The 11,396-nt window shown below is 29.9% G+C and overlaps 1 protein-coding gene across 1 annotated transcript in view; it reads right to left on the bottom strand.

The window, feature by feature from the left end:
* Positions 1–63: 63 nt before the first annotated feature.
* The window catches only part of LOC111641054 (voltage-dependent calcium channel type D subunit alpha-1-like), a 142,250-nt gene continuing 130,917 nt past the window's right edge, over positions 64–11,396 (bottom strand). The window contains exons 40-42 of the mRNA XM_023387161.1: positions 1,849–2,002; positions 1,639–1,766; positions 64–264 (exon numbers count right to left, since the gene is read on the bottom strand). Of these exons, the coding sequence (XP_023242929.1) occupies positions 162–264; positions 1,639–1,766; positions 1,849–2,002 (385 nt within the window). The 3' untranslated portion in view covers positions 64–161. The remainder of the gene's footprint in view (positions 265–1,638; positions 1,767–1,848; positions 2,003–11,396) is intronic.

Below are 11,396 nucleotides of genomic sequence, written 5' to 3'. Positions count from 1 at the left end.
TATATATATATATAAAATACAAAATAAACAGTTAATCATTTTATATAAAATGGTGTTTGCATTATATAATCATTAATAAAATTCTTACGATATTTAAATTAGATAATTAGAAAACAATTTTATTAAAAAAGTAATATAATAGATTTTAAAATAAAAGACAGTCATACTTTACAAGCAACTCGATGAGGACAAAGTTTTCCAAATCCTAAAGGAGGGGATATTTTCCGTAATAATGTTACAACATCCAAATGTTTTATTCTCCCTCTAAAATGATTTGAAAATAAATAAAATGAAATTTATTCATCATTTTATAATTATTTTTTAAAATTATAACAGTTAATTTTCAAAAATATTATTTGTTTTTAAAAATATAACAATTTTTCTCTATCTTTGACTGTATCACTTAAAAACAACAAATCTTTTCACATCAGGTACTTTTGAGGTTATTTTGCTTTTATTTTCAGAACTGTTGATTATTTATTTATTAAAAGCAAAATAATTTAAGAAAATACAATTTGTATAAATAAATAAAAATGAAATATGTTTTAAAATAAGTGTTTTTTTATAATTTAGACACAACTGGTCCAACGAAAAGAATTTCTCCATCATCCTTAGTAAACAGGATGCACAAACCACCTGCACATCCCTTTTGAAATGAAAGAAAATGAGTTTCATCAAATCCTAAAAATTTTAGAAATAAGTATATTCTATTATAAAGTGATATAGTAGAACTTGGTTCTTTGAATTAACTTGGAATTTATATATTTCTTGGAAAGATAAACAGATTAAAACAAACATTCAAGGTAGAAACTTAAATGTTTGTTTATTTATAAACAATATCTATCTCGCACCCACAGAACTGATTTCTATTAGCAAAAAATTCTACTAAAATATTAGTTGTTTTTTTTTGTACCTTGAAAATGGACTAGAAAATCCAAAAGTACCATCAGAATGGCTTCATATGCTCAAGATGATCATGTAGAAAAGTCTCAGACAGTTTCTTCACCTATTATTTTTTGACAGTATCCAGCTGCTTCCCCATTTTTTTTTTTTATCTGGCCAAATCATATCTTATCCCTATGAAAGATATGATTTGGCCCCATGAAAATGGTTTCGGAGTGCATGGCAACTTACACCATTGAATAGCCAATTACCAATTATCTATACTCTCATGTATTTGTTTTTAGCTGATGCATAGCAGAAGCAAGGATACAAGCTTTATGAAATATTTTTGTCTATATCCTGTATATTTTAATAAATTGTAAACATTAACCCTGAATACTGTTTGTATTGCCACGCCATTTTGTTTATGTGGTTTTCATGCTATTATTGGACCTTGTAACCATATTTTGATTTACTTGTGTGTTGAGGCATTTCGGGCGCCCATGGAACCCATGGTCACTTCCTTCCTCTCTCCTATCTATCTAACTTCCTCTTGCTGCTTATCATCTTACCTTCGAACCTTCTTTCTGTTTCCTATCTAAACGAGCTAAGTCAGTCAGCTAAAAGACTGACAGCTCTCTCACCCTCTTTTACAAATTACAAATAATATGAGAACATTCTCATATGTATATTTATATATAAGTAAACAAACAAATAAATATTTTAAAAAATCATTCAACAAAATAACGAACTCACTTTGCATCAGGATCATATTCTGACCATAAGCGAACAAATTCATCAAGATGGTGAGGACCTAATATTGACCAATCACGGGTTAAATAATCAAAATTATCCATAATGACAGCAACGAAAAGGTTAATTACCTATAACAAAAATTATTCAATTTATATTTGTTAAAATAATTTGATATTACATTCTCACAATTTAATGATGTTCAAAACTTACCAAAAAAGAACAAAGAATATAAAATGAAATAAAATAAGGAAGTGCAAATTCTGAACCACATGGTTCTGTATCTTCAGATCTGCTATCACATTTAGCATTTTGTTTATTGGTACAAGCCATCATTATTTCTTGCCAGGCTTCACCTGTTGCAGATCTATCAAAATATATTTTCTATTAAGGAATTATTATTAATGTAAAAAGATTATTAGTCTAATAGATTTTATCCAAATTTTATTAATATTGCAAATATCCATATCAAGGAATGAAGCAGAAGATAAAATCCAAAAATAGTTTTTGAATAACACAAAAGTGACCTCATTTTTTAAACTTGCCAAAGATTAAACATATTAGAAAAACATTCTTGGCCTATTAATAGTTTGAAAATGTTTGTATAAACTATGTTAAATTTTTCATTGCTTTGAAAATAAGGTTGTTGTTCTGTTAGTCATTTCATCCGGTTTGATGTGAGTAGTTTTTTGAAGTTATGAATTAAATACAATAGTTGTTTCAGGGATAATAGAATTCTGCTGATTAATTTTCTGTGAAAGAAAAACTTCCTTTTTTTGTTATAAAGATATTTAGTTGAATTAGCATAATCATATTTAATGAATTTTTAACAAACAAAACAAAAAGATACAGATCATTCACTATCTTCTTCCTTTTTTTTCAAAGTCAAATGTTAGATCTTCAAATTTTATACTTTATATTATCTTATATAATCTTGTAATTAAGTCCATAATTTATGTTCATCAATTAAAGAATACCCTTCTTTTAACATAACATGAAGTTTCCTTTTACAAAAGATTAGTGTAACTTATTAGAATAAATTATAAAATATTAACTAATTTTTCTTTTCAATAAATATGTATAATTTGATTAAAAAAAAATGTGGTTATACTAAAAAACTTTTTATGTTAAATGGCCAAATCGCTGATATTTTTATAGATTTTTATAAATTTTTGATGGAACTGTAAAAAAGGTTTTGTTATACTCTGATCTCTCTGTTTCAGTTAAATTTTAATATGAAAAATAGATGTATTATTATTTTATTTTACTATAAAAATTAATAAAATTATAATATCAGTTAAACTTGGCCAATGTATTTTTGTTTCATATAAAATAACCATATTTTCATACCAGAAAACAATTTTATTTCCAGGGTTTCAAGGTGATAAATATAAGAGAATGCCTCAGTTTCAATTTCAAAGACAGAGAGAAATTATCAACTGCTTGGCAATTTTTTTTATGACAAACCAAGAACAACTCAGAAAAATAGTTTTTAATTTAAAAAAAAATTTATATTTGTAACATCAAAATAAACCTCTCATTTAAATCTTGACCAAATTAACAAATTATGTAATGATGTGCAATTTCATACAGTATAATACTGATGAATTTCAAAAATCTTCCAAATTTTGTAACATTTGTGTTAGAACTCATATATATTCTAAAAATAGAATATATAAGTACTGTACATTGTCCTGATATTGGCCTATTAATAGTTTGTCTAATCTTTAAAATTGTTTGCTGTTATAAAAATAAGGTTTCTTTTCATGTCATTCATCAAATCCAGATTTTGTGAGTAGTTTTTTGAATATTTTTGTTCCTCAGAGAATTGATGCTGAAGAGATGTTAAAAATTTTGCTTATTACAAAACTTCTGAATCTGATAATATTTAATCATATTTTAAAGGATTTTTGACATGGAAAAGGACTTACATTTATGTCACTAATGACAAAGTAACAGAACTGATAGGGAATATGTAAAATAAAAAGACAAAAAGTTTCAAGGAAAAAGAATACAATTACTGTTGTAGAAAGATGACCTGTTACGAATAAGAAATGAATTTGTAGAATCAATAGGTTTATAAAATAATAAATATTTAGAGGCTTGGAGAACAGTGGATTGGCCCACATGGTTCATTGAAGTGGCCACCAAGATTTCATGATCTTAAGCCTATGGATTTTTTTGTGGGGATATTTTAAAAATTGTGTATACAAAATGCCAATATTGGATGCTGAAGATCTTGAAAAGTAAATTATGAGGTCTATCAAACACTCACTCCAAGCATAATTTTCTATATTCAACAATTGAATGAATATATGTGTTGCTTGTTAATAGAGACAAGTTTGAGTGATTTCTTGGAAGTGTTTATGTTTTGATGTAGAACTTGATACAGTGATTTTTTTGTGTATGTGTTTGTGATCTGGAAAATATGTTTTATTCTTTTTCATTTATTCTAATACATTTTCAACACATTTTGATTTCACTAAAATGAAACCAAAATATTTTCTTCATTAACGGCTTGCTTATCACAAAATAATTAAAGGTTGCGAAGCAAACACACAGCAGCTCAGCATTACAGGAAAACCAAATTTACACAGCCCTTCAAATTTTTGGGAGTATGTGGTACACCCTCTTTATCAATTTTTAACTGAAAAAAATGTGGAATGTATTAACTTTGACCTACTCTACAACTTTACAATTGGAACTGTAGTTCTATGTGCAGTAGAAACTGAGATAAATTTTACTCCCTCTTTTTTTGAGAGATAGGGAAAAGTCATTGATGTATTAATGAGTAGTCCATTTTCAATAATGTATGAAAGCAAGCATTTTTTACATAAATATGACAGTTATTTCTGTGCTATTAGTCTGGTGTGGCTGTCCGCCATTTTGTATATACATAGTTATAGTATTTAGATTTAAGATTCTTTGTTCTTTTCCTTCCTTCTTCTTCATACTAATGACCATTTCCGGTCACCCGATCAGGAGCGGGAATTTCGTGGGTCCTGATTGGTGGCTTACCGACGTGAACAGGGCGCGGCCCTGCCCGTGGGGTGAGAAGGACACTTTTTGCCTGAACGACGAGGAGAGCGGGTTAAGAAAATATCGTCGGGACAATAAGTCAGTCTTAAGACAAAGAACCAGCCCAATGTACGAAGTTGAGCGTAGTCCACAGAGAAGAGAAAGGGACTAGCGACTTGATTGATGAGAGATAGTAGTCTACGAATACTAAGTGCCAAATTTCATACTAGGAATGTTTAATATACCAAAGTCGGCCGAGAAAACCCCCGCATTTATCGGAAACCACCATCAGGACCTCCTGTGATAACTACCGGTAGACCTTTTCTTTCTTTCCTTCCTTTTCCTCTTATTAGTATAGTATTAGATTAAGTTAGATATAAGTTAATTATAAGTTAGTGATTAGACCCTATATCGTGGTAATTAAAATTTTTGTAAGATTCCGGACGAGAGTAGAGACCTGTTGTATATTCGTGTATTTGTCTCTGACGGGCATTTCTGTATACATGTTAATCCCTGTTGTAATAAATTATTGTTTAAGTGATATTCGTTGGAACTATTTGTCTCGTACATCTTTAACTCTCACACTATCCATCCCTTGCCACTTTTTGAGACATGCAGTTTTGGACAAAGGGAGATGTTGGCTGTGTGAGTGCAATTAATAGAAGACAAGAACATTTACTTCTACTTCAAACAGCTCATATCTTCCTACAACAAAGTCACAACAGTCCCTCAAGTCAGCTCCCACTAGCTTTCATTCTTTGTCACCATTATCATTCTTCAACTACAACAATTTTTTAAATAATTTTATGTAAATACGTATTTGTTACATATATATACTTTATTTGTATTTTATCTCTCATGTAACTCATTTTGCTTTACTATATGTATTATTACTGTACATTGTACGCAGAGTGGTATTTATATTTGTATTTTTATTTCAACAATATTTTAGATTCCAACTTTAGTATTAATAGGATGTAAATGCCTTATATAAATATGCATTGTGTGTTTTACCATTATATGTATTATGTGCTCATCATCTGTAAATAATGTGTAAATTTTTGCGTGTCTCTATATTTTTCACATGTATCCTCTCTTTTTACAATTATTTCTTATTGTACGTGGTTTTCTGCACTTATGTTTTATGTAATTTACCTATGTACCCTCTACCAATCTATATTGTATCTGCTACCTGGTAGTTCTATGTGGAATCAGGTGGCATCTTTTGTGCCAAATAAAATAGAAGAAGAAGTTTAAGTTTAGGATCAGTATGTTATCACTTAATTAAAGAGGTGGAAAATAAGTGAGGGAAATCAGAAATATCTTTAGAAACAGGCCCATCAGTGGCCAAGCAGTTCTGTTCCCTGAATACTGGGAGTTCAGTCGTGGGTTCACACCTCACCAGGACAGGCTGCCACATGGAGTTTTCTGGGTTTTCTCCATGTCTGTAATGCCTGAATAGGGGCCAGTTATCTTTAAAAAGACTGCTGGAAGGACTCCCTCCTAGGCAGATTGCCCAAGTGTTGTGTTGCCATAATTTAATAAAACAAACAATCCTTAGAAACAATAAAATGAAATATAACATATCAGTTTTCAGATCATAAAAACATAATTTAATAAACAAAAATTAAATGTATATTACTGTGACATTGTTGTGATACTGTGCTGCAAGTTTTAATCATATTTTAATTTTAAAAAATCATGTTATTTCTGGTTCAGATGGGAAGTTTGTGTATAATTAATCGGAACCTCTAAGCTTTNTTCTGATGATGTCTTGCTTTGTTTCAATTGAAATCACCTTTCTGTTTTTTTAGAAGCCATGATTTGCACAACACTTGAATAAATTAAATACCCTGCACTGAGGTGATGTATGTAATAAACAAGGGAGCAAGCCGAATCCCAACGGGAGCTCTGTACTTCAGATATAACAATAATATATTCTAATAATACTAATGTGTTATAAAAATAGCCGATTGTCATTGGCAACGGCAAAAGAGTGGAAAAATCATTCACACTTGTTCGCAGAAAGACCGTTGTTCGCCTCACATAACTGCCAAACGGAAAGTCCATTGTTCGCAGCCAGTCCATTGCTTGAGTCATGTAATGGCCAAACAGAGGTCTGTTGTTCACAGTGTCTGTTATTCGAGGCATACATTATACGAGGCACCACTGTATTTTAAGACAAAGTCCACCCAAATAGGGACCATCATTTATTAATTTCATGTTGCAGAGTGTACAATCTCAGTGACCAACCTTCCTTTCTACTAGCTGCCAAAATACTAAAAAGTCCTTTAAAAAGATATAAAAATTTTCCCAATTAAAAATATAAGGATTTTCTGAAAAAGGAACTGGTGACATAAGGATGTCTTCTGTTTTCTATCCATACTTCTTGAGGGTGCTTCAGCTTTTATCCACAAATAGGTGCTGGAAAATGTAGATTAGAGAAACCTTCCCTGGCGATGATACTTTACAATTTTAATTCTAATTTGTTAAGTATGGATCACATTCAAAAGGCATCATAAAGCCTCTGAATAAGGTTAAAAACATTACCAGATTAAAAATAGTTGGACCAATATTTAAGGTTTTGTTTTTTTAGATCAATAGTAATTTCCAATTAACTATTTCACATATTTTTAAAATTAAAAATTGTTAGGCTTTTTCAGCTTTTTCTACCAACAGACTTGTGAAAAATTTTTGGGTTAATTTGCTTACATTTGATTTTGGGTCCCCAAGAGTAGTTGGCTTTAACAATGTGATCACCCAGCCATCAAATTATTAGTTCTCATTACATTTAATTAAAATTAATATTAAAAATCAAGAAAATATAAATATAAAAGAAGTATATAAAAATATTTGAAATAAAAATGAAAAAATAATATAATAAGAAATAATACACTAACAACTTATTCTTTTATTCTTGTAAATTCATGATCTTTTCTGATCATTTTAACCAATTTTGTAATCATTGTTGAGTTAATTCTTAATGAAGTTTTTTTCAAAATGTCTAAATTTCATCTTTATTTAATGATAATTTATATTATGTAAAATAAAATATCTATTTTTGTGCTATTAACTTTTAAGAAAGAATCTTTTATTTATAAATTATTTGATTAAGACTATTAAAACAGTTACTAAAAGTGAAAAATATTTACATAAATTCTATTAAAAAAATATATTTCATATAATTTCAGAAATATCTATATTGAGAACAATGTAAACAAATATTTTAAAAATTTATAAATAAATAATCCAAATATTTCATATAAATTTACTTGAAATGATTTGATGAATGTCCATAATAATGTGCGAATGCCTTCTCCTCGACTCAAAAGTTTTATGAGACGCATCACACGAAACAGACGAAAAAAGTTGATACTAATGATATTTGTTCCTGGCTGAAATATTAAATGTTTCAGTTATTAGAATGTTTTAATTTTAACAAATGTACGAACAAAACTTTATCCTCTTTACTTACATTGACTTCAGAATAAACAATATCAATAAAGCTACCAAGAACAATGATGAAATCAAATACATTCCAAGCATCACCAAAATAATTCTGTCAAATATAAAATTATTATATATTTAAAAATTAACAATTATTAAATTTTTAATAAAGATTAAAATTGTAATCTTTAAAATTAATTATAGTAGAAGTTTGCTAATTCAGCACCTTGAATCAAATGGTATTGATTATTAAAAATGCCAGATTACTGGACATTTTTGTAATTTTGCAAAATCTGGTAAGTTATATGTACAGTTGCCTAAACATTGAAGACATTACTGTACATTTTGTACCAGAATATGCTGCTCTATGCTTTTGATTTGTTTATAAATACTCTTTAATTAGTCTGAATATTCTATAGTGTGTTAAAGTTGATTGAAAACTTGCAAAAACATTGATGAACATGTTTTTCAATATATATGTTCAAATGAGTTCTGGTTCATGTACTAATAGTAGGTTAGATTATTATTGACCAATCCTAGATTATTAACTGTTTTTCACAGAGTGCCAGATTACCAGACATTACAGATTATAGGTTCTGGATTAACAATTATTCATACAGCATAAAGTACTGTACATAATATCTTCAATAAAGAAAATTACCAAAAAAGAAAACTTTTAAATTATTTTTTTATAACATTAATAAAAATTGTTTTATCCAAGTACTTAATGGTCAAATAAATTAGGTTTGATTCCAACTGCTTAAAATTACATTAAACAAGTAAAATGACAAAACCATATTTGGGACAAGAATATGTCTCAGAGACTCACTACTAAGCAGAATCACTTTGACACTCAAGACGGCTCTTGTTCTTATTCTCCAATCTTCTTTGGTATTGCTGCTTTTGGACGTGATCATTCAAACTTTGCTGGCCACAACCATGAGATTGTCCATGATGCATTTTCAATGAAATTAACCTATCCAATTTCGAAATTTCTCTCCGTTGCGTGTTGGCCTGGGTTAAATTTTTGTCGATGTGTAACAAAAATGTCCCATTTTTGAAAAAAATAATCATGGCTATTGTATCGTCTGAAATTATTTTTTTATTTTGCACAAACAATATACAGTTTAATCCATAACGACAACCCTAATATAAAGTCAAATTTTTTTCGGTCCCACAATTTTACTATACTAGATAATGTTAAAAAAACATACTTGTAATGACATAAAACCCTGTTTTAATGTCATATTTGAAGCACTCCCAAATTTACAAAATTAGATTACAAATTTTATTTAACAAAGAAAATACTACGTGTTCAGTTGTAGGGTCAGAGTCCTCCACTTCCTAGAACGACTGTGGGTGGTACTCTCACCACATGACTTTGCTTTGCCTGTTTGTAGAGAGAGTCGCCATTTTGTATTTTATTTTGACTCAGTTCTCAGTCTCCTGAGTACCTACAAGTCTGGTTTTTGTATGTGTGCATGATTTTGGCATCTAATACTCTGTGCCAAATTGCAATTCCTGACATGTACTCCTTCATACATCTAAGCTGGTAACACAGCAGGCAGTACGATTTTATAAACAAGATATAGTCTTGTCAAAAATAAATATAAGATAAAAAAAATGAATACAAAACAAACATTTGATCAAAAAAATAAAGCATTATAAAATAAACTCATAAACTATATCTTTAATTTTAATATTGAATATATGAGACATAAGTAAAAACACTACACCTATAAACCAGCAATTTTTATAAAAATTGCAAATGTTTTCGCACATGTTTAACATCCATCATCAGGCAAACTAATCCCCAAATGCTGAAACAAATGGGATGGGATGGGAGATTGCTGAACATGTATACAAAAGAGAGGTAATGAACGATGAGAGAAAGGGGAGAAGTAAGATTTATAGTTTGAAGAAAGACTTCCATGCTGTTCTGAGGCCTACCATTTCCACCTCCAAAATTTGTTGTTATTAATATATATATATATATTTATATATATATATAGTGTGTGTGTGTGTGCGCGTGTGCATGCTTCATAAATTGTTATTTACGTTATCTGTGTAATTTTAATCACTTTATTCTAATCTTTTAGTTAATAATGTATTCACTTCAATTAATCAGTTAAAAATTTTATTGCATTTTAAACTCTATGTGTATTTTATATCCGTTTTTATTGTTCTGTCTGGTTGTGTAAAGAACAACTATTAGCTATTAGGATGCTCTTTGGACCCACATCTCAAAGATGCATATGTAAATGTGACACCAAAACTGTTTATCTATCAATCAACATTGTAAAGGAATTTCGCCTATTTTTCCAATTTTAGGGACCCCCTTTCCAAAATTTTTAGTAATATCAATTTAAAATAATTTAGAGAAACAAATTAGAATAAAAAAAATTATCAATTAACTGTTATAAATCTCACAACATGCAAAGGAAAAGATGAGGGGGATGACCATCATTTTACCCTTTTTCGATGGTGTTGGGTGACCAATGATATGCTATACATGTCACATGGATGTATTTTATTTTTCATTGAGAATAGAGGAGGAGGAAGACCACTGGATACCAATCTTGTTTTTTACAAATTACTTCACCTTCCTCAACAAAAGCATGATTGGTCAAAAACAAAGAATAAAACAGAAAGAAATGACAAAATTGACAGACTGGATTAATAGACTGACTGACTAGCCAGACAGGGGACTGACTGACTGACTGAGCAACTTAACCCAGAATGGGGAGTCGGACTTAGAGGATGGAACAACTCAGTGAGAAATGGAAAAAGCAGCTGAGTGACAGACTTAGTGAAGGACCACGGGCAGAACTGAGTAAAGGAGAAAGATGAAAAGGAGAAGAGTACATGCAGAGAAAGTAAAGAAAGAAGAGAAGACAACTCTTTTCCTGGTATGTTGTGTGTTGCGCAGTTCAGATACCCCCACCGTTTCATAGATTAGGCCAACTTCCTAAATCGGATTTTATAATTTAGTTTTTTGGTAATAAACTTCTTCATTTGTACTTGACTTTGCATTCATCCTCCTGAGAGGATCATTCCTGGACTTCGGAGTGACTCTTACCATCATGCCTTAACTATTTGTTTTTTTGTCTAAATCGGAGGTGTGTCCAACAAAACACCTGGTGGCAGGACCCTACCCAAAACTTGCATAATCTAATTTTCGATGGCCCTCGATCCCCACACTTTGGGGAAGGAGTCAACATTGCAAAAATTAATAGCAGTGTTATTGTGGGTGGCCTTATATATTTCCACCCGCTCGAAAGAGTTGACTAGAAGAG

Source organism: Centruroides sculpturatus, unplaced genomic scaffold (assembly GCF_000671375.1).
Source record: "Centruroides sculpturatus isolate CEXI.00-Female unplaced genomic scaffold, Cexi_2.0 scaffold1517, whole genome shotgun sequence".
Taxonomy (NCBI): domain Eukaryota; kingdom Metazoa; phylum Arthropoda; class Arachnida; order Scorpiones; family Buthidae; genus Centruroides; species Centruroides sculpturatus.
This window is presented reverse-complemented; position numbering and strand designations above follow the sequence as displayed.